The sequence below is a fragment of the Hypanus sabinus genome, chromosome 5 (genome assembly GCF_030144855.1).
Source record: "Hypanus sabinus isolate sHypSab1 chromosome 5, sHypSab1.hap1, whole genome shotgun sequence".
NCBI lineage: Eukaryota > Metazoa > Chordata > Chondrichthyes > Myliobatiformes > Dasyatidae > Hypanus > Hypanus sabinus.
In genome coordinates this window covers 144,158,183-144,184,255 of record NC_082710.1, presented here as the reverse complement: position 1 = coordinate 144,184,255, position 26,073 = coordinate 144,158,183, and the positions used below count along the sequence as shown (strand labels likewise).

Genomic DNA, 26,073 nt, shown 5'->3' with positions numbered 1-26,073 from the left:
CTTTACAAAGTTTATTTAACAAGAGGTTGTACATTTGAAATCTGAATGATTCAGCATTAGTTTTAGTCATCCAAAATAATTAAAAATATACAGTATCCAACACCCACTAAAAAGTATATCATTAACAAATAACCCAGCATAACATTCTTCAATCATATTTAAATTATTCTTCATAAATGACCACTGCCTTGTCATAGAAAATATTATTTACATTAAAAATATTCCCAAATAAAATCTTCAGATAACCATCAAAAAGGGGTCAGAGTCAATAAAGTAAGCCATTACCATCAGATTTCAGACCACCCAATGAACAAAATTAATCCTCTTAATATATTTCTGTAGTATTAAGTGCATGGAACATAACGTAAAAACTAGCAAACAATAAGAAATGCAAAAAATACTTTAGATTTTCACAATTCTATTCAGCATTCCACCTGACATTTCCACTCCTATATTTAGTAAAATTTATTTCTTCCTTTTAATAAAAATCTTTACATCTTCTTTCTGCACCAGAGGGTGACACATTCAAAACTGCAAATTGGGAACACAGCTTTGAAGTGAAATCACAAGTTTGCAAAAAAGAAACAGTTGAAACAAGACTGCAGGGAGTTAGGCAAAGAATCTATTTTTCATTAAGTTAGGTATTTCAGTAATAGAACAGAACAAAAACAAGATAGCAGTGAGAAAGGTGGGAAGTACAGTGATCAATGAAGCAGGTCAGGACAACCTGGGCCTTCAAATCATTCGATAATCCATTCTAGGTTAAACACTATATAAATATATTATTGGGCACCTAGGTACTTTTCACCTTTATCTTATGGTGATGTGACAGCCAATAATGACTATACAGCAGTGTTAGTATCAGAACACTAATAAATTATTTAAAAAAAGCTTGGTAAATAATGCTGTTGAAATTGTACCCTGGAGAATAATGTTTAAATGAAGCACCATTCTCTGGTATTAAAGGAGGAAAGTCACTTAGACGTAACTAGCCACAAATTTAAATATGTTGTGCAGTACTTCAAACAAATTAATTAAGAAAGAGGAAAATAAGGGGAAAAATAATTACAAAATAGATTCCAGGCTAAACAATTTGAAACCAGACAGTTAGTGTATTTTTCTCAACTTTTGCTTCCTTGAATATCAGCAATCTTCATTCCAAGTAGAAAGTTTGTACAATTTACTGAAGCGTTATTGTTTCATACTTACCTCTCAAAGTCATTGTTAGAAACTGAAGCACAATAAATAAACAGGCAACAGATTCAAATCTGATTCAACATAAAAGGTGAATGGGAGATTTCACCCCAAAACCAAATATTAGTCCAATTGCTCAAAACTGATTTTAGCCTAATAAGTTTAGAATCTGAAATAAACCCTGCAACAGTATTCTGTACAACAGCTCTTCTCAGTGAACAGATGCCCATCTGCTGGTTATCAAATCATCTTGGTAAACACCAGTTCAATTAAACATAAGCACATTTCCCCAAAATGCTGTTCCATTAATCCACCTTGACAACACTGTAGATCTTGGTCACAAAACAGAAACATGCAAAAAATCCAATAGTTCCTAGAAGAAAATATAGATAAAATAAGCTGTTAGCAGACATCATTAATACTTAGATATATAATACTGCTTAAATTTATTAGTGATTTGATATTTATATCCTGCAGGTGACTTGGGCCAAGAAAAATAAATGATATAATTTCCATGTTCTTCAAGACCACTGATGTTTTACCAGCACATTGCTCATGATACCTTGCCACAACCCAGCTGTGAATCAAAGAGATCTAACTTGCAGCTAGTGGCATTCTGCCTGCTGAGGTTGACCAATGACCTGGAATGCAACAAGAGTGCTGGTGCCTACAGCAAGTAAATCACTGACTGAACAGCAGGACACCTCCACAAACCACAGCATTGAACGGTTCTTAAATCTGTCTTTTCTTCTTAGCTGAGCAAACATATGTAGAGTATTTGTGACACAGGCTTGTGCACTGTCAGGTACAAGAATGGAACTGTAGAATTATCCTCAGTTTTTCCATATCCCTGAATCATTATGTCAGTCAGCGGACTGGACCTTGAATAGAAACCAGCTGTCTTAGAGCTTCACAGCATGGAAACAGGACCTTCAGCCCAACTTGTCCATGCCAACCACAATGCCCATTTCAGCTGGTCTCATTTGTCCATTAAATCTTTGTGATCTCTGTACCTGTTCAAAAAGCTGTTAATGTACCTGCCTCAACACAGTCTCCAGCAGCTTGTTCAGTTTACCAACCACCCTCCAGGTGAAAAAACAGCCCCTCAGGTTCCTATTAAATTTCTCCCTTCTCACGTTAAACCTGTGTCCTCTCATCCCCAACCCTTTGAAAATCTATTCACTGGGTGGATTTCATTCACAGGTTTCCTAACAGATAGTTAACAGACTATGTTAAATCTGGGGTTCCCTCTAAATGCCTGAATTAAAGGGCGGGGGGCAGGAGGGGAGAAGGGGGTGTACAGAGCACTCCTATTCCTGCTTTTTAAGACATGGGAGCAGAATTACACCATTCCATCATGGCTGATCCCAGATCTCACTCAACCCCATACACTGGTCGTCTCGCCATATCCTTTGATGCTGTGACCGATCAGGAAGCGATCAACTTCCACCTTAAATACACACATGGACTTGGTCTCCACTGTAGTCTGTGGCAGGGCATTCCACAGATTCACTAAAAAAGATCCTCCTTACCTCTGTTCTAAAGGGTTGCCCCTCAATTTTGAGGCTGTGCCTCTAGTCCTGGATAGCCCCACCATAGGAAACATCCTCTCCACATCCACTTCAACATTCAATAGCTTTCAATAAGATTACCCCTGCGTTCTTCAAAATTTCACTGAGTACAGGCCCAAAGCTGCTAAATGCTCCCCATGAGTTAACCCCTTCATATCCGGAATCATCCTCGTGAACCTCCTCTGGACTCTCTCCAATGACAACACATTGTTTCTGAGATATGGGAAAACAGTGTTGGGAAATGTATGATAATGCATTTTGGTAAAAGGAACAACAGTGTGGACTATTACCTAAATGGGGAGAAGTCCCTCTGCACCTCTGATGTTTGAACCTTCTCCCCATTTAGATAATAGTCTGCACTATTGTCCCTTTTACCAAAATGCATTATCATAGATTTTCAAATGCTGCGTTCCATCTGTCACTTTTTCGCCCATTCTTTTAATTTGTTTAAGTCCAGCTGCAATTGCATTGCTTCCTCAGCACTACCTATCCCTTCACCTATTTTCATATCATCTGCAAACTTTGCCAAAAAGCTATCAATTCCATTATCTAAATCACTGACAAGCAATGTGAAAAACGCCAGTCCCAATACTGACCTCTGAGGACTCTCCAAATCCAACCTAAGCTGATAACACACCAGCTGCTCATAAACAGCCCACATTCTGCAGGCAAACAGCCAACCAGAAAAGGCCCCTTTTATTTCCACTCGTTGCCTCCTGCCTGTTAGCCACTCCACTATCCATGCCAGTATCTTTCCTGTAGTGCCATAGAATTTTATCTTGCCTCTCCTTTGTCCACCCTGCTTTTTAATTCCTTGAAGATCTCTAACAGATTTGTCAGGCAAAATTTCACTTTGTGGAAACCATACTGACTTTGACTTATTTTATCATGAGTTTACAAGTATCCTGAAATCTCATCCTTAATAGTAGACTCCAGCACTTTCCCAACCATTGAGGTGTGTCTAACTGGCCTATAACTTCCTCTCTTTTGTCTTCCTCCCTTATTAAAGACTGGAGTGACATTTGCAATCTTCCAGTCCTACGGGACCATGCCAGAATCAAGTGATTCTTGAAAGATCACGATCAACGCATTCGTTAGCTCTTCAACAACCTCCCTCAGGACTCTGGGATGTAGTTCATGTGGTCCAAACATTTTCCTTTGTAATAGCAATGGCACTCACTCCTGCTCCCTGACACTCACAAATCTCTGGCGCACAGCTAGTGTCTTCCATAGTGAAGACAGATGCAAAGTACCCATTAAGTACATCTGCTGTTTCTTTGTCCCCCATTACTACCTCACTAGCATAATTTTACAGTGGTCCAATATCAACTCTCAGCTCCCTTTTATTCTTAAAATAACTGAAAAAACTTTTGGTATCCTGTTTGATTTTATTGACTAGTCTGCCCTCATATTTATATATTTTTTTGAAAGTTGCCTTTTGTTGGATTTTAAAAGTTTCCCAATCATCCAACTTCCCACTCACTTTTGCTAATTTATATGGCCTTTCCTTGTCACTTATGCAGTCCTTAACTTCCTTTGTCAGCCACGGTTGCCTACCCCTGCCATTTGAGAACTTCTTCCTCTATGAGACATATTTATCCTGCGCTTTCTGAACTATTCCCAGAAACTTCAGCCATCTCTGCTCTGCCCTATCATCCCCAAACATATACAGGGCAGCAACACTGTAGGAACCTTCTTCTTTTCAGAAGCACATGACAAGGCTCATCACTCACTTAAGTTAAAAGGATTCTCCTATGACAACACATTCTGTTGGGAGGCCTCTATATCCAGATCTTCACGTACCAAGAATGCTCAAAGGAGTAAGGAAATAGACATTAGCTGTGATTTCTGACTCTCCAAATCCAACCTAAGCTGTTAACACACCAGCTGTTCATAAAAAGTCCACATTCTGCAAGCAACAATCAGTTCCCTGTGGATCTACAAGAAAACCAAGTTCCCAAGGTGTTTAATTGCTCACAACTTCCTCCATGCAAACCCAAATGTGATTTGACCCCGCAGCACAAGAGTGTTGGAATTTTCAAGCACTTTTGGGAAAGCCATACATTGGGCTGGACTGAGTGCACAAACAGTTTCTCTCTACAGTTCAATATTAAGTAACATCAATGAAGGACTTAGACGCAAGTTCACTGACTATGCTTTGTCTATTCTGCATGCTATTTCCTCAAAGGACTCCAACAGATTTGTCACTCAAGATTTCCCCTTAGAAACTGAAATATTGCAAAACTCTTCTGGATATCTTCCAGATATGAACAACTAACCATAAATAGTTATTCTATTTTCCCCATTTATAAGCTCAAAACTTAATTGTTGAGGAAGAAAATGGAGACAAGATCATCCAATCAAGGTTGTACAGAAACAGGCTCATCAGCCAACTCAAATACCAACTTATAATTTTTCAAAAATTTCCACTCATTCACATCAACTATCCTACCTTCTACCACTCACCTAGACACCAAGGGGAAGTTTATAGTGGCCAACTCACCTTCCAACTTTGTGTCTCTGGAAGAACCAGGGCACCAGAAATGTGCAAACCATAGGGAGAACATGCAAATGCCACACAGACAGCACCAGAGGTCCAAATTAAACAGTTCTACTCGGTGTGCCTTTGACCATCCAAAAACTCTGTCGTAACTCATCTTGTGTTCTGTTGGCCCCATATCTCTGTGGTTGGTAACTTATATTGGCTATGCTCTGATAATATCACAATTTTAATTAAAACTTAAATGAATTTTGTGATAATACCAGTTTAAGGTTCTGATTTAGGATGATACAATTTCCATTCCCTATGCTGGTTAGAAGAGATTAAAATCTACATGTCATCTCAGTAAAGTAGCTAAAGGCAACGAAGGAAAAGACAGAAGAAACTTTATAAAGTGCCACATTAAAAAAAAGATAAATACTAAACTGGACAGGATTGTTATGAACAGCTTACCTGTGAATAGGAAGAAGATCAATGCCATTATCATTGTGTAACCAAAGTACAGAATGATGCTGGCAGTTCCCGTTATCTGCAATTTGGAATAGAAGTAATGGATTGCATAGATCAAAAAATAGATTGCTGTAAATCCACTGGTTAGGAATGATCGCCACTGCCAGTGATAGTCCTGAAACGATAAAAGAATAAGTATATTAAAAAATTATATCCAAGAACATAGTTGGATGACATACTTCCCTCACAGCCTCACTCCTACCCGTTTGTAAACTAAGCTCAGATCACATACACCAGGGTGCAATGAAATTCTTTACTTGAGTGATTCCCACAGAGTAAGCTGTAGATTCAGTCATACAGTGGATTCTGGTAAATTGGGCCATCAGTTAATTGGGGCAGCGATTTATTTGGGACAACTCAAAGAAGAAAAACTAATCGGGAAAATAGCAGGGATTCCCTTTGTTTATTTGTTTATCCTATGTCACTTAATTGGGGCAGGAGACTGTTGTCAAACAATTTCCAACTAGCAACAGTCATATGCACTTGTGTGGCTGTTAGACACACTGTTATAAGCGAACAGTTTTTGAAACAATATCAATTGCACCTCTTTGTGTTCAAAAAGCAGTGATCTTTGTCGCTAATAATTGGCAAGAAATAGGCAGCTAGACAATTCAGAACTGACTTGCTCATTGCTGTTTCGAACATTCAGGCTTGGAAATGCAGGAAATGGCCAGGAGTGAAAATGAAACAATTCCATGACCTCAAAAAAATTAGAAACTATGAAAAATCTTGAATGTTACAATAAAATTAGAAACTATGAAGAATCTTGAATGTTACAATAAAAATGAAGATTTGGAGAATGCAATCGTCGAAAACATTGTATGAAGCCTGCTCATCATTGACACTAGACATCTGCTGATTTTGTTCATTTAAAGTCAAAAGAATGCGACCTGGATTAATTCCTCCATCAATAACTATTAACTTCTACAGGGAGCACACACAAAATGCTGGAGGAACTCAGCAGGCCAGGTAGCATTTATGAAAGAGAGTACAGTCGATGTTTTGGGCCAAGACCCTTCAGCAGGACTGGAGAAAAAAGGCTGAGGAGTAGATTTAAAAAGAGGGGAAGGAGCGAGAGAAACAGTAGGTGTTAAGTGAAACCTGAAGGGGGATGGATGAAGTAAAGAGCTGGGAAGTTGATTGGTGGAAGGGATACAGGGCTGAAGAAGGGGCGAGTCTGATAGAAGAGGATAGAAGGCCATGGAAGAAAGAAAAGTGGAGAGGAGCACCAGAGGGAGGTGATGGGTGGGCAAGGAGGTGTGAGAGGGAAAAAGGGATGGGGAATGGTGAAGGGGGGGCATTACCGCAAGTTTGAGAACTTGAAAATGAATCTGGAAATTGTGTGGTACAAGCTGGCGGTGAAGACATGTTCCCAGAAACAATACATGGCTGTAGTAGCGGGACTGGGTGAGCACATGATCGAAGAGTCGGATGGTCGCAGGGATCACAGAGGGGGAGCAGTGAGAGAGGGTTTCACTGAACTTCCCTCAAAGGGAAGACTTAAAACTTCTTCAAGGTTGGCATCCCTGGAAAAGACTTTGCAGTGTAGTAATCCAATCACAAATAAGAGAAAATCTGCAGATGCTGGAAATCCAATTGCCTTCTGTCCTCTTCTATCAGACCTCCCCTTCTCCAGCCCTGTATCGTTTTCACCAATCAGCTTCCCAGCTCTTTACTTCATCCTTCCCTCTTGAGCTTTTACCTATCACCTTGTGTTTCTCTCTGTCCTCCCCCACCTTTTAAATCTACTCCTCAGCTTTTTTTCTTCAGTCCTGCCAAAGGGTGCCACCCAAAACATCGACTGTACCCCTTTCCATAGATGCTGCCTGGCCTGCTGAGTTCCTCCAGCATTTTATGTGTGTTGCTGTGTGGGGTCAGTACCAGTAACCGTGGTGTTAACTGTTCAGGCTAACAAAATGGCTTCTCTGTAATGCTATAATGGGATTTTGTGTCTGGTATGTTTGGGTTATGGCTAATGATAAGGGGGAAAATAACCAATGGAGAATTGTTATGCTATCTTGTCTGTGTAAGCTGAGCGGGAGTTTGCGGTCTTTTTTGGGATATGGGGACAAGGCAGGGACTGGGTATTGATAGTGAATGATCAGCCATGATCTCAGAATGGCGGTGCAGACTCGAGGGGCCGAATGGTCTATTTCTGCACCTATTGTCTATTGTCTATTGAAAGCAAGGAGGACGAACGTGTGTGGAGTGGGCAGCGGTTCCAGAGTGACAGATACTGGACATTGCCAGTTCGGACGGTGGCCGAAGGCTCGGAAGGTTGTTGTGGAAAGAACCGGAAGCGTGATCTCCAACCTTTTAAAATATGTGCACAAACTGACAAACTTATTGTTACTTTGGCGCTGTAAGGTTATCTGTTTCTATTAACCCATCACTAAGAAATCACTATAAAGTTGCAACTATTTACTCGCTTTTGGGTATTGTCTGGTATTTGTATTGTGAGCGTGTACTGAGGTGGGCATTACACCGTATTTACACTGAAGTTTTGCACTACTGGCAGGGCGACGGCGGTTCACCCTAGGTGAATGGTCAACTAGGGGCACAGAGGCTACACTTGGATTTCCAGTATCTGCAGATTTTCTCTTGTTTGTGATTGAAGAGCTAATACAGTTTTCTAGTACTGCAGAGGTAGTGGTAGTGTTCTAACTTGTTCTGCATTTCATTTAAATGCATAATTTGTTACACAGTTTGTCTTTTTTTCCCACTTTTTCGGCTAAAACGTTGGCTAATTGGAACAGCCGCTTAACTGGGCCAAAATGTACTGGTCCCGACAGGGGCGTATCTACGGAAAATAGTGCCTTTGTCAAGCACTGAAATTGTGACCCTGTCCAAACATCTGACACCCATCTTTTAGATAACTTTACCATAATATCAGCTCAAAAATACAAGTCAAGCTCGTTAACCTTTTAGTTAACAAATCATGGCACTCCATTAAAATTATAACTGCACCTTCCTTGCTTTCACTGATGCAAATTGGTCTATGATGTGATCAAAGTCAGTTTTTTCAGTTTCTTCTCTTTTTACACTCAGCAGAGCAAGATCACAGAGTCTGCCTTGACCCATAGAGGCTCTCAAATGTGAAAGTATTAGTTTTAACTTGCTGAATGATCTCTCACAGCTGGCGATGGAAACTGCGATGGTTAGCATTATCTGAATAGCAATGCGAAGATTGGGGAAGACGCTCTCATCACTACACTGAAGAATAAATTCAAGAAGCTCTTCAGGTCTTGATATTTTCATATTGACCTGCCTTGATAGCAACATTCTACAATCCAAAATTTCTTCATATAGCTGCTGTCCATCAACATCAAAGCTGTACAATTCGTCCAAATTTTCGCACTTCTTCTTTAGGTCATTACTGTTGGCGCTGTAACACAGTCCCTCGACATCAAGAAGGAACCCAAACTTGGCATCAGTGTTGTGCAAACCTTTCATCCATTTCTCTGTGAAGATGGTTGAGTGTTCCCTTCATGACTCTTTCCATTTCCTCCTTAGTTGTTAACCCACCATCTCACAAGTTCTCATCAGGCATTTGTTTCTTTCGTCTCTGACATCTTTCAACTTCAATATTCCATTCTTGACAAAGACTGACTCCTTCCTCGAGTGACTCACTGACCAACACTTCTCTTTCATTGTAAAAATGATCTCGGAGGGCTTTCAAATCCAGGGCAGCATCGTGGAAGTTCATGCTAGGATCCTGCAGCCTCTTTTGAATACCGTCAATGCGAATGAGTACTTCGTTCCAAAATCCTAGCAAAATCAGAAAATCATAACTCAACATGTGGTTGTACAGCTGCCTTGCATCACTTCTTGTTTCTCTGGTCTCGTTTTCATTGTCTATCATGTCCTGGAGAACTTGAAGTATCTCCTCAAGGTACTTGTTGACAGGCTTCACTGCTTCTGTCCTTGCACTCCACCTGGTTTCGGACTCTGACTTAACAACCACAGGCACGGCATTTTTGAATGTGTTGAATGAGAGGAAAACAAGTAGAGAGCTTCGTCGGTTCCAAAAAACGTGACCATCATTGTATCCTGCTTGGCTGCATGTACAGCCACCAAGTTGAGTGAGTGATTGTCACAATTCACAAATGCTGCTAGGTCGTTCTTCTCACTTATTCTTTGATGAACACTACTTTTGTGTCCAACCACCACAGCAGTGTTGTCATACCGACAATCTTGTAGCTCCATTTCGTCCTTCTCTAGCTGTTTCAAGATGTCTTCAACCAAGGTCTCAGCATCCTTCTGGCTTATCTGGATAAAATCAAAGGAGGACTCTCTAACACGGACTGTTTTCCTCTCAAAATCAACTTCCACACACTTCACTACTTCTGACATCTGCTCACAGTGTGCCTGATCAGGAGTCGAGTCGAACATGAGACTCGTACTTGGCTTTACGAATGCTTCTCAGGAAACTGGCAAACAGTGGATACCATCATGTGGATAAATTCGTCCTGAACACCCGGTGAAAGATAGGACATGGATCCAGGATGACTTTCCAAACGAGTGAGGTGTTCTTTTATGACAGGGTCAAAGATAGCCAGTAGTTTCAGCAAGCCAAGGAAATTTCCCACATTGGAGTCATTGTCTAGCTTAAGTGACTCCCTGTGTCCTCTGTGTCCAGGTTCTGACTCGCAAGGAATTTTATGCAGTGAAGGATTCTCATCAAGATATCATGGCACTTCTGCTTTTCCTTCTCAATCTGTGACTGAAATACCGTGTCAATAATTCCTCTGTTTCCAGCTAAATTTCTTTCCATTTTGTTCCACTGTGTGAAACATTCCCGATAATTCTTGGCATTTTCACGAACACTAATCCTTTCAGGTGCTTTCCACTGGTTGAATCCACAATCCTGCTCCAATGAGAATTGATGGTCTGACCAAGAATAAAGAAGACAACAGACACAAAATGCGGACTTTTTAGAAGAGGAATAGACTCGCCATAAGCGAGTCACTTCCTCACCACGACTATTTCCCAATTTCCACTTGAACCAAGTTTTGCTCATTGAGTGGTTATTTGTTGGTAGGTAAGGCCCCTCACTGTTCTGGAAGTACTTCGAACCTAGCTTTATTATTTCTGTTCTCAACGCATCAGGCAGAATTGCTTTTCCAGTATCCTCTTCAAACTTCAGAAGTCCAATTTCATGTTGTTCAATCACTTCTGGTATGACAGTTCGAGGCTCTTTGACACCATCCAGCTCACTGGGCTCAGTGTCATCAAGTTCAATCTAGTCAATAAACTCAACATCACCACCACCACCATCGTCTTCCCCTCCTGTCATGTCCACGTTCTCTGTGCCAGCCTCACTCTTAATCTTGTCATACTTGGATTTATCCGACCTGACTTCCTCCTCGGCTTGTGACAATTTGTACTTGATCCACCTTTGAATTCTAACAAACTTGTAGCAGGTGCAGGCAATTCCAAGAAACATGTCCAACTACTTGCTCCGGGCTTTTCAAAGAACTTCCTCCGCCTCCAACTTTCGTCAGAAATAAACAAAAGAATCGTTCCAACTTTCCTCAAAATTATATCATAACAAACATTATTTTGTAGCAAATAAAACTGGTACACGTCAAAAGGACAGATCACAGTGCAATACGACAAAGCTGCTGACTTTATTGCAGCTGTATGAACCAGAGAAACAGTGTGGCAACAGGCCCTTTGGCCCATTGAGCCCATGCCAACAATCAACTCGTATGCACTAATCCTACATTAATTCACTTTTCATATAGTCTTTACATTCTAATTAACTTCCCCCAGATTCTACCTCTTACCTACACATGCCAGTGGCAATTTACAGCAGTCAACTATCCTACAGACATGCATAACTTTTCCAGAGGAACCTCATGCAGTCAGAGGCAGAACGTGCAAACTCTACACAGACAGCACCTCTGATCAGGATTCAACCTGGGTCTTTGGTGATGTGAGGAATTGCTCCACTCATTGTGCTGCTCATCAGATGCAGTTAGCAGAGTTGCCTATTTTGTCTCTTTCTCAATTTAGTACAAAATTTAGACCTCTATAAAGTCATGAGGGGCATATGGAGATAGGGTGAAATGCATAAGGTCTTTCTCCTAGGGTTGGAAAATCAGGAAGTAGAGGGCACAGGTTTAAGGTGAAAGGGGAAATATGTATTAGGAACAAAATAATTTTTTTTTTTTTTACACAAAAGATGTGGACTGAGTTGCCATAGGGAGGTACAATAATAACACTTAAAGGATAGTTGGACAGATACATGGATTGGTAAGGTTTAGAATGTTAATAGGCAAATGCTAGTAAATGGGACTAGCTTAGATTGGGCACTAGGGATGGATGAGTTTGGCTTGTTTCTATGCTGCATAACTTTAGGACTCTAATTAGGAATGTGGAGTTTTGGAAGGAGTATAAACATTGATTATTTGTTGGGTTTAAACATATGACCTTGATACAATGCAAGCAGCATTCAGTCAGTTAGTCTACATGTAGAATATCTTTATTTATAGGATGTGGGAATCTCCAAGGACAGCATTTAATGCTAGCCCTAATGTAGGTCAGCTTCATAACACAATGCTGTCCTTCTAGAGCAACACCCACAAAACTCAGCAGGTCAGGTAGCATTTGTGAAGGGGAATAATCAGACGTTTCTAATGAGGGTTATCAGCCCAAATCTTGACCGTTTATTCCCCTCCATAGATATTGAATTCCCCCAGTATTTTATGTACGTTGCTCTGGACTTTCAGCATTTGCAGAATCTCGTTTTTATGATTTATTGTCCTTCTGGTGAAGGTATTCCTGTTGCTGTTGTTAAGGAGTTTCTAGATTTTGATCCAATGATGGAGAATCAGCGTTATACTTACAAGGCAGCGGTGTGCGACTTGGAGGGGAATCTGTATACCATGCATCTGCTGCCCATCTTTTCTGGGTGGAAGGTAACACTGATGTAGCCAAGGTGGATTGCTATTACATACTTTGTGTATGGCACATATATTCCCCCAAGATTCTCAAAAAGAAATGTTGCATAATACCTCAAAGATGTAAAACTTTTATAATTCAGCTTTGGGGAATATCACAATAAAAGTACAATGTTCCACAAAACTCAAAACAACATAGCTTTCTTGTGAACCTACCTCAGCACATAGATGGAAATAACAGAGAAGAACAGTTGCCTCAGAGCAAGTGATGACAAGAATAATAAACACCAAAAACAGGAAACCAAACATGTAATACATCTGGTGGGACCTGCAACAACACTGAAATTAGCAACGGGAAAAGAAAATACAGTTCATTAGAGGGCAAATTTGCATTAACTGAACACAAGTAACCTGAACTACTGTGGAGAAGGTACATCAGTTCCGTGATAAATATAACAGAATCCACAAACATCAAATTCTATTTCCATGAGTACCAAAGTTACTTTTTAGCTTTCCTTTTAAAGACTGAGGTGTCTTAACAAGTGTAGCTATTACAGAAATATCTCTCTAAATACAACTACAGTGCCAAATGGGACTCACCATATGCTGTTGAGAATGAAGAACAGCTGAATGAAGATGCATCCAAATGGCAGTATGCCGCCCATAACAATTCCAGGCAGAGCCTTTGTATAGAATGATTGGTCAGGGATCTGGCGTGGAATCTGGTTAATATGAACAGGATGCTCTATTGTCTGTAAGAGGAACCACATTCAATGTTGTTGAACTGCAAACACCCAAAACAGAGCTGAACAATATTCTTAACACAATCAACAATCATTATGGTATTCACAGTAGCACCATAGCACCATGATTAAAGTTCAAAGTAAATTTATTATCAATGTACATCTTCTGAATGTCATCATATGCTACTCTGAGATTCATTTTCTTGCAAGCATTCGCAATAGAAACACAATAGCATCAGTGAAAAACTATATACAAAGATGGAGACAGAGTGGAAAAGACAAAATGCACAAATATAGAAATTATAAAACAAAATAATAATACTAAATAAGTAATAAGTGACATGGAGAACTTGAGTTACAGAGTCCTTAAAAGTGAGTCCATTAATCTGTTCCTGCCACAGCCTCCAAAGATAGATTCCAATAAACTGAAGTAAATGTGGGATGGTGGATATCACATTCTATATAAGACCTTGGAAAACCACTGATTATTCTATTTAAATAAATTGGTTGTTGCAACAGTTATGACCAACTTCATATGGAATGTGAACCTAGACAACTGGACATTAAATTATGCTATTAATCTGGTAAACTGGTTGAATAATGTTCTCCTTCTCACTTACCCTCCTGCATCTTTGCAATGTGTACACGTTATGATGAATAGTTAAAATTTATTTATTGTTCATGAAAACTTATCTTGAGATACTGAAGTCATCCATAGGAACATCATATAGATTATTATACTTGGAAGGGTCAACATCCTAAAAATAAACGCCCCTGACACTTAACTGTTAAATTCTCCCTCCTGGAGCTGAACCCCACCTACTGTGCAGCACTACATACAAGGCTAATAAGTGTGAGTAATCAATAAGTTATTAGCGTTCGTAGCTCCAGAAATTTTTGTTTTAAACTCATTTCCCTCCAACCTGACTAATCTCTGCTCCAAAGGGTACCAAGAAGGGAACAGCTTTTCCCATCAGAAATTCAAACTGATTCCTTAACAGGATAGAAATCCCAGGGTGCGTAAAATAAAACTACCCATGACTGTGGGTTAGGAACAGGGAGGCAAACCAACCACTCCAGTCATTTAATCATAAAGTAAATGAGAAATCTCAACTGCCATAAAGATAAACATCCATGCATTGAAAGTTTCCAGAACAAAAGACTTGCTTTCTGTAGTGGCTTTCATGTTTTCCAGATATTCCCTGACAGCAAGGAAGTACTTTATGTGGCATTACTATTGTATTGTTTGTGACACAGCAGACAAGATAAATACTTTATTGATCCCAAAGGAAATTAGTGTCACAGTAGTATTACAAGACAATACATTATTGTCAAATTCCCAACAGACAGCAGTGTCAGTGACCAGACTTTCTTAAAGTGATGTAAATTGCACTATAAATCATCACAGCGTGGAGAGGAATACCCGGACATTTATTCAAAATGTACCACTGAAGAAGTTATAATAAAGCAAATCAAAGCGCTAAGCCACAGAAAAGTTGTTCTACCTTTTACCATTTTCACCTTACTCTTCGACAATGCTCCTATGAAGAACCTTAGAAATATTTTTTGCTGCAGTAAATTTGCTACATAATGGTAAGTACTGTTGGACAACCTTAACACATTGGTATGTGGCACACAAAGGGAAAGGACAGGCCAAATAGATAAAAGGTTTAAGCACCACACAAATATGTTTAAACTTTGAGTAAATTATAGCTTTATTTTACCCATATTCAGCAAAAATATCTCCCCAGAAAGAAAACAATGAAACTTACATGTTTCTTGAAGCCAAAATAAGCACCAATAAAGGTCAAAGGCACTGAAATACCAAACCACAATGCCAGAACAGCAACCAGTGTACCAAAAGGAATTGCAGCTGAAGATCCTTCTCCCCAAAGTATTAGGTTCATGAGGAAGAAATCAGCAAAGACAATTCTAGGGAGAAAAAAATACACATTTGCCAGTAAGTTGCAATATTCCCTGACAAACCCTGTTGTCTAGGAAAGCCAGGTGCCTGTGTGGGTTGATAGGCACACACTCGAGTTGATCTTTTATTAGTAATGAATTAAGATTTCTGAATGCAATTTCTCTACATAAATCTCTGATTAAAAACATTATTGGCTCAGAAATTCATACATCCCACCAAAATGCAATGGATTTAACACGTGTATTTTCCACTATATCTTCCCACTATCACGCACAAATTAAATTCTGTTTTGATGAACTTGTGAAAAAAGTGAAACAGTTTCAAGGATTTTACTTTAAAACCTGAAAATAAACCTTGGATTAAAATAATGCATGCATTGCTCTTGAGCAAAATACCCAAGTTTTTGTTCATTTTTCCTACTCCTGTTCTACATAAGATTCAGCGCAGATGGTAGCCATCAAATTGCTCACATTTCTACATGCTTATTTTACCACCATAAAATGTGCAATTCTAATGTAATAGGACCTTTTTGTTTGGATTAGAATATCAAGTTGCAAGGATGAAGTGTTCTGCTCATCCATCACTATCTTTACTAACCCCCAATGCCTTATCTCATGAGGGATTCATTTCAACATCCAATATCCAAGTTCCAAGATTTAAAGTCTGTTTACTTACCACACTTTTATAATATTGTGCTACCTATATAGTTGCTCAATGAACTATGTGCTTCCTATCTTCTTAATCTCTTCCGACCCTTACAATTACTTCTTCAAAACTCTCTCGCCATGCATATGTTTTTCCTGATTAGCATTTAGTATTCACCCGTCCCCTCACTCCACTTCATGGGGATGCATAACATTAGAACTACAGAATAAATCTTCAAATAAGCAGAGTAACTTACCCTGGACATAGAAAAGAAGTCAATAATACATTTGTTTTCCATTTTTCGCCACCAAATGCTACAAAGAAACAAAATTAAGTATGATTGTTTTATCGGTCTTGGGAAAACAAATTGGAAATACAATTCTATAGTAGATAAAAACATTAAAACTAATGTTTTACCAATGGTAATAATTAGTCACAAATTATTACTACCCATCTTAATTTCTCTACTTAATTTTAATTTGATAAAATATAGCTGAAGATTGCAGAAGCTTTATCCAACTAGGAGAGAGGCTGTTCCCAGGTTGCACAAGGGTTGTGTCCCTGAGAACTGTCCATTAGATAATTTCTGAGTCAGAAATAACTACTTTCTATAGTTACTCATATTGTACTGCTCTATGCAAACATTATAATACATTCACTTCATTGAATAGTCACCCTAAGACTATCAATAATTAGACTAGTGGACTATGTAACCTTCACCCAGTTAGTATAAATACCATAAAACATTTTACTGTTTTCATGAAAAATGCTTTAAAAATACATGGGAAAATTTATGCAATGTTGAATTCCACAAGTCGAGTCAATCATAACCCAGAAAGCCCTGTAGTTGGATTTTGTGTCTTTTTTTTTTAAACAAAAGTATTGCAAAAAGGTTGAATAAAAATACTGAAATATACTGAAGGGCCAAATGGCCTTTCTTTGTGGTGTATGATTCTTATATATTGACATAGTTTTACATTTTACAGCAGGAGGGCATTTTGTGGTTTTAGAATCAGCATCCTGCATGTGTCAAATGTGATCTTAGCTGTTCTGCCTCGATGTACGGGTCTGAGTCCAGCCTACAGCAAAAGGAAGGAAAATGTGGGATCGTGGGGGGAGGGGTAGGAAATTCAGCCAGATCAATACAGATCAATAACATTGACAAAAGCCTGAAAACAGACAGTTGGACCTATGGTACATAAAAACAGGAAACAATAGCAATCAAACTAAAACACACAAGATAAGTATTTGAATGATTATTGATAAGAGCATATTTTGCAACTTCACTGTGTGCCAAAGGGTGATGATAATTGAAACTAATGAATAGAAATCCTGTCAGCTTAAATTTCTTTTACTTACACTTGTAAAACCTGGCAGCTACATAGCCTGCTGGGGTCCCAAGCAGTACCCACAAGACAACAGCACAAGTCATCAAGCCTCCTCTATTTGCGGGAGATAAAAATCCCATGCACGCGAAAACTAGGGAATATAAAAAAAAATTAAATAAACAATTATTTAATAGAAAGCATAGACCTACTGTAAGCTGGATAACAAATACATTGAGAACCACTTGGAATCCAATGACAAAAATTTTTTAATTGACTTAAAAGTCAAATCACTGTGTAAACTTATCCATGAAACTTACTATGCAAAATTGCAGCATTATGCAGCTTTCAGTTCTCTGACTTAACTTGCTTCTCATTTGCAAATAAAAATCAATTGAGTTTTAGCTCATGGAATTATAGAGAATATCATCAAATACCTACACAGAGTAACAAACAGCATTATAAAAATTTGAGCACCAGAACCCAGAAAAACAGACAATAGCATTCCTTTCCGAGGTGGTCTGAAGACGTCACCATGGACCAATTTCCATCCAAATTCTTCCTGAGCATCTTCCTGGTTATAAAAAAATTGAAAAGGGTGAAGTATATTCAATATAATGTCAGTAAGATCCAAATGCATATTTAATGTCAAGCCCAAGTTTACAGAGGAGGTAAATAGGCACCTCGATGTGCAACAGTAGTATCTGCTTAGAGCCCCATGACTGTACAACTTCTATACAATCAGCTAAAAGAATATGACCAGCATTTTCCACATTGCCAACCTGCATTCACAAGTATTCAAACCAACAAGGAGAGAGAGCCAGAGAGATAGAGAGACAGAAAGGAATTTTAAACAGGATAACTGGGGACAGTCTGCATCAGTATTTGTTATTTTGATCACTTTGCACTAAAATGGACTGGCGTGTTGTTGGAACTGAGTTCTTTCTTGCAAAAGTTGTTTTTAATTTATATTTTTCTTGTGAGTGTTATTTACACATTGTCTTTGATGTATTTGAGCATATGACAATAAACTCAACTTTGATTTATTTCTTTAAGTTTAGAAGGCTGTCAGATTATTTGAATCACAACAAGCAGAATGACTGCAGATGAACTTTGCATACTCGAGGGGAATCCAGAACAATGGAGTATACTGTCAATCATATAGGGGTCAAATCAGGGAGTATCCTTTCACAACTCTATCCCATAAAACTGCAGAAATATTCAGTGTGGGTAACACTGGCAGGGCTTCCTTTATTACCCACATTCTACTGTCCTTATAGGGATGGTGATTAAACTCCTTGGTGATTATGTCCATACAACCAGGGCAGAATGTGTGCACTTTCAAGATGTTGACCATATCATGAGGAAGGAGTTATTTTGTTACTCTAAGACACACTGATATGTGACTTGGCAGGAAAAGTGATGATGCTTCCTTATCTTTGCTCATCTCAACAGAGCAGTTCATCCTTTCCCCAAGGCTACGTCAGTGCCTCAAAAACAAACATTAACCAATGATTGGTGTATTATCAAGTATTTTGTGACAGCCCTTCCTGTTAAGGTGTCGTGAAGTACCCAATAAACATCAAATGCAGCACTCACAGTTGAATCAACTTGATTGTATCTTGCTATGTCCTTGTGCAAGGTACGAAGCATGATCATGGCAACCATACCAGAAAGGAACAGGACAATTACCAAAGAATTCATTATGCTGCAAAACAAAATATAAAAGTTGTTTATTTTGAATCAAAAACATTGACATCTCACTGGCTATTCAGTACTACAGCTCAGCATTCGCTCTGGGCCCAGCATGTAAGCGCAATTACGAAGAAAGCATGACAGCGTCTCTACTTAAGAGTTTGCGAAGATCCGGCATGACATCTAAAACTTTTAACAGATTTCTATAGATGTGTAGTGGAAAGTATATTGAGTGGTTGCATCACAGCTTTGAATGGAAAATCCTACAAAGAGTAGTGGATACAGCCCAGTCCATCATGGGTAAAGCCCTGCCGCCCCCCACCATTGAGCACAGCTACACGAAATGTTGCAGGAAAACAGGGACCCCCATTACCCAGAACATGCTATCTTCTCATTGCTGCCATCAGGAAAGTGTTACAGGAGCCTCAGGACTCACACCACCATTAGTATTACTCCTCAACAATCAGGCTCTTGAACCACAGGGTATAACTTCACTACATCATTGAAATGTTCCCATAGCCTGCAGACTCACTTCCAAAGTCTGTTCATCTCATGTTCTCAATATTTATTGCTTATTTATGTATTATTATTGTTTTACGTTTGTATTTGCATAGTTTAATCCTCTCTAGACACTAGAATACTACAGCACAGTACAAGCCCTTCGGCCCTCGATGTAGTGCCGACCCACATATTCCTTAAAAAAAGTACTAAACCCACACTACCCCGTAACCCTCTATTTTTCTTTCATCCATGTGCCTGTCCAAGAGGCTCTTAAATACCCCTAATGCTTTAACCTCCACCACCATCCCTGGCAAGTCATTCCAGGCACTCACAACCCTCTGTGTAAAAAACTTACCCCTGATGTCTCCGTTAAACTTCCCTCCCTTAACTTTGTACATATGCCCTCTGGTGTTTGCTATTCATTCCCTGGGAAACAGGTACTGTCTATCCACCCTATCTATGCCTCTCATAATCTTGTAGACCTCTATCAAGTCCCCTCTTATCCTTCTACGTTCCAAAGAAAAAAGTCCCAGCTCTGCTAACCTTGCCTCATAAGACTTGTTTTCCAATCCAGGCAACATCCTGGTAAATCTCCTCTGCACTCTCTCCATAGCTTCCACATCCTTCCTATAATGAGGTGAACAGAACTGAACACAATACTCTAAGTGTGGTCTCACCAGAGATTTGTAGAGTTGCAACATGACCTCTCTACTCTTGAACTTAATCCCCATATTAATGAAGCCTAGCATCCCATAAGCCTTCTTAACTATCCTATCAACCTGTGCAGCGACCTTGAGGGATGTATGGATTTGAACCCCAAGGTCCCTCTGTTCATCCACACTCTGAAGTAACCAACTATTAACCCTGTACTCAGCCTTCTGGTTTATTCTTCCAAAATGCATCACCTCACACTTATCCAGATTGAACTCTATCTGCCACTTTTCTGCCCAACTCTGCATCCTGTCTATATCCTCTTGTAACCTTCGACAACCTAAAGCTCCATCCACAACTCCTCCAATCTTCGTATTAACCGTAAACTTACTCACCCATCCTTCCGCCTCTTCATCCAGGTCATTTATAAAAATCACAGAGAACAGGAGTCCCAGAACAGATCCTTGTGGCACTCCACTAGTCACCAACCTCCAGGAAGAATACTTTCCTTCCACTACTACCTTCTGCTTTCTTCCTGTAAGCCAATTTTTTTATCCAAACAGCCAAGGTTCCACTGATCCCATGCCTCATAACTTTCTGGATGAGTCTCTCATGGGGGACCTTGTCAAATGCCTTGCTAAAATCCATGCAGACCACATCTACCACCCTACCCTCACAATTTCTTTTCTTACCTTTTCAAAAAACTCAATTAGGCTCGGGGGGCACGACCTTCCCTTCACAAAGCCACGTTGACTATCCTTGAGTAGGCTGTACTTCTCCAAATGCTCACAGATCCTATTCTTAAGAATCCTTTCCAACAGTTTGCAGACCAGTGACATAAGACTCACCAGTCTATAGTTCCCAGGATTCTCCCTATGACCTGCCATTCTTCAATCCTCTGGCACCTCCCCTGCAGCCAAAGAGGATTCAAAGATCATAGCGATCTCTTCTCTCATTTCCCGCAGCAACCTGGGGTATATCATATCTGGCCCTGGGGACTTATCGATGTTTTTAAGAAGATCCAACACTTCTTCCTTAATCTCCACATTGTCCAGCACACAGGCCTGTTCTATTTCAACCTCACCCTAATCAAGGTCCTTTTCACTTGTGAATACTGAAGCAAAGTATTCATTTAGGACCTCCCCAACCTCCTCCACCTCCAGGCACATGTTGCCTTCTTTATATCCTTTAGTGGCCCCACCTTCATTCTTGTCATCTTTCTGTTCTTCACATTCACATAGAATGCCTTGGGGTTCTCCTCAATCCTACATGCCAAGATCTTCTCATGCCTCCTTTGAGCTCTCCTAAGTCCTTTCTTAAGCTCCTTCCTGGCTACCTTATATTTTTCATTAGCCCTTCCTGCTTCTTATATCTAAAATATGCTTCCTTCTTTCTCTTGACGAGCTACCTCACATGTTTCGTCAGCCATGGTTCCCTTTTCCTACCATTTTATCTTTGTTTCAGTGGGACAAACCTACCCTAAACCCAGCACAAGTGGTCCCTAAACTTCCTCCACATTACTTCTGTGCTTTCACCCTTGAACATCCGTTTCCAAGTTACTCTTGCTAGTTCCTACCTCGTCCCTTCATAACTAGCCCTTCCCTAGTTAAGCACTTTCCCATTTTGTCTGTTTTTCCATAACTATGCTGAAGCTAAGGGAGTTGTGGTCACTCTCACCAAAATGCTCCCCCACCAAGAGGTCTGCCACCTGACCAGGTTCATTAACCAGAACTAGATCCAGTATGGCCTCTCCTCTTGTTGGCCAGTTCACATACTGTGTCAGGAATCCTTCGTGAATACAACTGACAAATTCAGCCCCATCTATCCCCCTTGCAATCAGGAGGTGCCAGGCATTATGAAGAAAGTTGAAATCACCCATAACTACAACCCTGTATTTCCTGCACCATTCTAAAATCGGCCTGCTTATTTGCTCCTCTGTGTCCTGAGGGCTATTTGGGGGCCTATAGACTACTCCCAGCACAATGATTGATCCCTTCCTATTTCTGACTTCCACCCACACTGACTCAGTGGACACTTCCTCTGCAGTGTCCTCCCTTCCTATAGCCGTAATACTATCCCTGACCAGTAATGCTAGTCCTCCACTTTTCTACCTCCCATCCTATTCCTTTTAAAACACCTAAACCCTCGTACCTGCATCAGCCAACCCTGCCCTTCCTCCAGCCAAGTTTCTTCCGGCCACATCGTAGTTCCACGTACTGATCCATGCTCCAAATTCATCCAATTTATTCCTAATACTCCTAGCGTTGAAATATACACATTGATAGATCATAGTGATAGATCCCTTATCACTACTGCTCTCCTCTTTTCCCTCCTTCCTTTCTGAGCTGAGGGTCCAGTCTCGGTGCCAAAGACGCGACCACTACAACTTGTCCCTGGTAGGTCTTCCCCACCAACAGTATCCAAAACGGTATACTTATTGTTGATGAGAAAAGCCACAGGGGTGCTCTGCTCTTTCTGTCTATTCCCCTTCCCTCTCCTGACAGTCACCCAGTTACCTGTCTCCTAACTTTTAGGGTGACTGTCTCCCTGAAACTCCGCAGATGCTGCTTGACCTTCTGAGTTCCTCTAGTATTTTGTGTTTATTACATGTATTAATGTTTTGGTAATCTTAGCAAGATTTACATAACCCTTTTATAAAGATAAAATTTCTTAAAAATCTTTAGCAAATTCAAGATAAATGAGAACATGAAGATTACTTCTGACAAAAATGATAAAGTATTAAAAAACAATTGATTTTACAATCATACAAATAAAGATTTTCAACAAGCAAAGTTGTGAGGATAACATGTTTAACAGATCTAAGCTGTCAGGAAATGCCAGATTAACTAATTCAGCATCTGACATTTACAATTCATAAGCTGGAAGCACTCCTCAATAAGATGACCTTCATAACTCTAAACATCAGGCCTTTCAAGTTTTGCAACTTTGAATATCAATGCCAATAGTATAAAATTATCAGTAGCACACAGTGTAGGGTTAATGTGATCAGAGTTCACTTGCTGACCTTACCAGTTGGGTTTGCACAAATGAACTCATTTCTGCCCTTACTGACCACTATTCCATACCAGTGTAAAGAAATGTGATATAGTCACAGACATTCCCACCTTTGTCTGTAAGAAGTTTGTATGTTCTTACTGTGACTGCGTGGATTTCCTCTGGGTGCTCCTGTTTCCTCCCACAGTCCAAAGATGTGCTGATTGGTAGGTTTATTAGTCAACGTAAATTGTCCTGTGATTAGGCTAGGGTAAATCGGTGGTTGCTGGGTGGCGCGGTTTGAAGGGTCTATCCAGCATTGTATCTCAATAAATAAATAAGCCATACTAAACTCTGTTAACAGGTCATCCAGCACTCTTTTATCTCTCCACATCCTCTCCTGCACACTTTTGCCAAAACTAGAGACACTGGCATGTTTAGAAAGTTAGCTGAGACTCAAATGTGATGTTTTTAACAGCGAGTTGTAGACCAACTCACCTGACAACACTAGTCTGCTTTATGTTGATCATTGCAATTAATTGCCAGCCAAATCATTCTGAACCAGTCAGCAACAGAAAGGAGAGAGTTAGATAGGGTTGTAAAGAAAGCTTTTGCCACATTGGCCTTTTATCAAAGTACTGAGTACAGAGGTTGGAATGTTATGATGAAGTTGTATAAGATATTGGTGAGGCCTAATTTGGAGTATTGTGTGCAGTTTTGGTCACCTACCTACAGGAAAGATATAAATAAGATTGAAAGAGTACAGAGAAAATTTACAAGGATTTTGCCACAACTGAAGGACCTGAGTTATAAGGAAAGATGAACCTTATTCCTTAGTATGTAGAAGACTGAAAGGAAATTTGATCCAGGTATACAAAACTATAGATAGGGTAAACACATGCAGGCTTTTTCCACTGAAGTTGGGTAAGACTACAACCAGAGGTCATGGGTTAAAGGTGAAAGGTATAATGCTCAAGGGAAACATGAAGGGAAACTTCTTCACCCAGAGGGTGCTGAGAATATAGAACGAGCTGCCAGCACAAGTGGTGGATGTGATTTTGAAATAAACGTTTAAGAGTAGTTTGGATGGGTACATGGATGGTAGGGGTATGGAAGACTATGGTCCGGTTTCTGTGCTGCAGTTCAGGGGTCACCAACTTTTTTGCACCGCGGACCGGTTTAATATTGACAATATTCTTGCCGATGGGGGGGGCGGGGGGTATTAATCACGACGGGAATATAGGACCTATATTATAGGTGATAAGTCAACTATAAGTCACTTGTAAGTGGCTAATACACTCTATTTCGTTTCTAAAAGTGTTTATCTAACAAATTTAATATTAAACACACAGCGCATATTTTCCTCGCATGAATATAGTGATAAGTCAATTATAACTCACTTAGCAAACATGAGGAAATTTGCAGATGCTGGAAATTCAAACAACACACACCAAGTGCTGGTGGAACACAGCAGGCCAGGCAGCATCCAGAAGGAGAAGCACTGTCGAAGTTTCAGGCCAAGACCCTTCGTCAGGACTAACCGAAAGGAAATATAGTAAGAGATTTGAAAGTAGTGGGGGGGGGGGGGAAAGGGGGAAATACGAAATGATAGGAGAAGACCGGAGGGGGTGGGATGAAGCTAAGAGCTGGAAAGGTGATTAGCGAAAGTGATACAGAGCTGGAGAAGGGAAAAGATCATGGGATGGCAGGCCTTGGGAGAAAGAAGGTGGGGGGGTGGGGAAGCACCAGAGGGAGATGGAGAACAGGCAAACAACTAAATATGTCAGGGATGGGGTAAGAAGGGGAGGAGAGGCATTTACGGAAGTTAGAGAAGTCAATGTTCATGCCATCAGGTTGGAGGCTACCCAGCCGGTATATAAGGTGTTGTTCCTCCAACCTGAGTTTGGATGTATTTTGACAGTAGAGGACGCCATGGATAGACATATCAGAATGGGAATGGGACGTGGAATTAAAATGTGTGGCCACTGGGAGATCCTGCTTTCTCTGGCGGACCGAGCGTAGGTGTTCAGCGAAACGGTCTCCCAGTCTGCGTCGGGTCACACTTCACCTGTGAGTTGGCTGGTGTGGTATACTGTGTCCGGTGCTCCCGGTGTGGCCTTTTATATATTGGTGAGACCCGACGCAGGTTCTCCTTTGCAAATGAAAGGCTGTCAAGATCATGAGGACATAAAGAAATAGTAGGAGGAAGCCATATGGCCCTTCAATGATTTTGGATGAATTGTCTCAGACCTTCTCTCCTCTTCTGAGAAGTTCCCTTTAGTCCTTGAATCTCTGATCCTTCAAATATATATCTAACTCCTGTAACCCTCTCACCGTATGCTTACGAGTTAGCTATTACTGTGATTACAAGCCAACAGCAATATAATTCAACAATGCATGTGAATAACGATGAAAAAGCCATTTCCAATAAATAAGCATGTCTAGGGCATCTATGATTTGGGTATATACATACATAAAAGTATGAATGTTCCTTCTAAAGGAGAACAAAGGCAATTACTTGTATGAATACTGACTACCCGTACAAATTTACTGTTCACCAAGAAACAAAAAATTTAACTCAAACCAATATAATCTTAGATTGAGCAAACACGAGGAAATCTGCAGAAGCTGGAAATTCAAACAACAACACACACAAAATGCTGGTGAACACAGCAGGCCAGGCAGCATCTATAGGGAGACCGAACGGCCCGAAATGTCGACAGCGCTTCTCCCTATAGATGCTGCCTGGCCTGCTGTGTTCTACCAGCATTTTGTGTATCTTAGATTGAAATTATATCTACAAAATATTTTGAAGTAATACTAAATAAAGAAAACGGCCCATCATATATTAGTCTATAACATGCACGCAATCTTCGGTGCACATTATTGTGTAATCAATCCAGTTTGCTTCACTT

The 26,073-nt window shown here is 40.0% G+C and overlaps 1 protein-coding gene across 1 annotated transcript in view; it reads right to left on the bottom strand.

Moving 5' to 3' along the window:
• The window catches only part of tm9sf2 (transmembrane 9 superfamily member 2), a 56,945-nt gene continuing 30,872 nt past the window's right edge, over window positions 1–26,073 (bottom strand). Inside the window, exons 9-17 of the mRNA XM_059970497.1 lie at window positions 18,917–19,025; window positions 17,759–17,891; window positions 17,352–17,471; window positions 16,249–16,306; window positions 15,196–15,355; window positions 13,281–13,432; window positions 12,897–13,008; window positions 5,719–5,890; window positions 1–1,567 (exon numbers count right to left, since the gene is read on the bottom strand). Coding sequence (XP_059826480.1) covers window positions 1,500–1,567; window positions 5,719–5,890; window positions 12,897–13,008; window positions 13,281–13,432; window positions 15,196–15,355; window positions 16,249–16,306; window positions 17,352–17,471; window positions 17,759–17,891; window positions 18,917–19,025 — 1,084 coding nt within the window. The 3' untranslated portion in view covers window positions 1–1,499. The remainder of the gene's footprint in view (window positions 1,568–5,718; window positions 5,891–12,896; window positions 13,009–13,280; window positions 13,433–15,195; window positions 15,356–16,248; window positions 16,307–17,351; window positions 17,472–17,758; window positions 17,892–18,916; window positions 19,026–26,073) is intronic.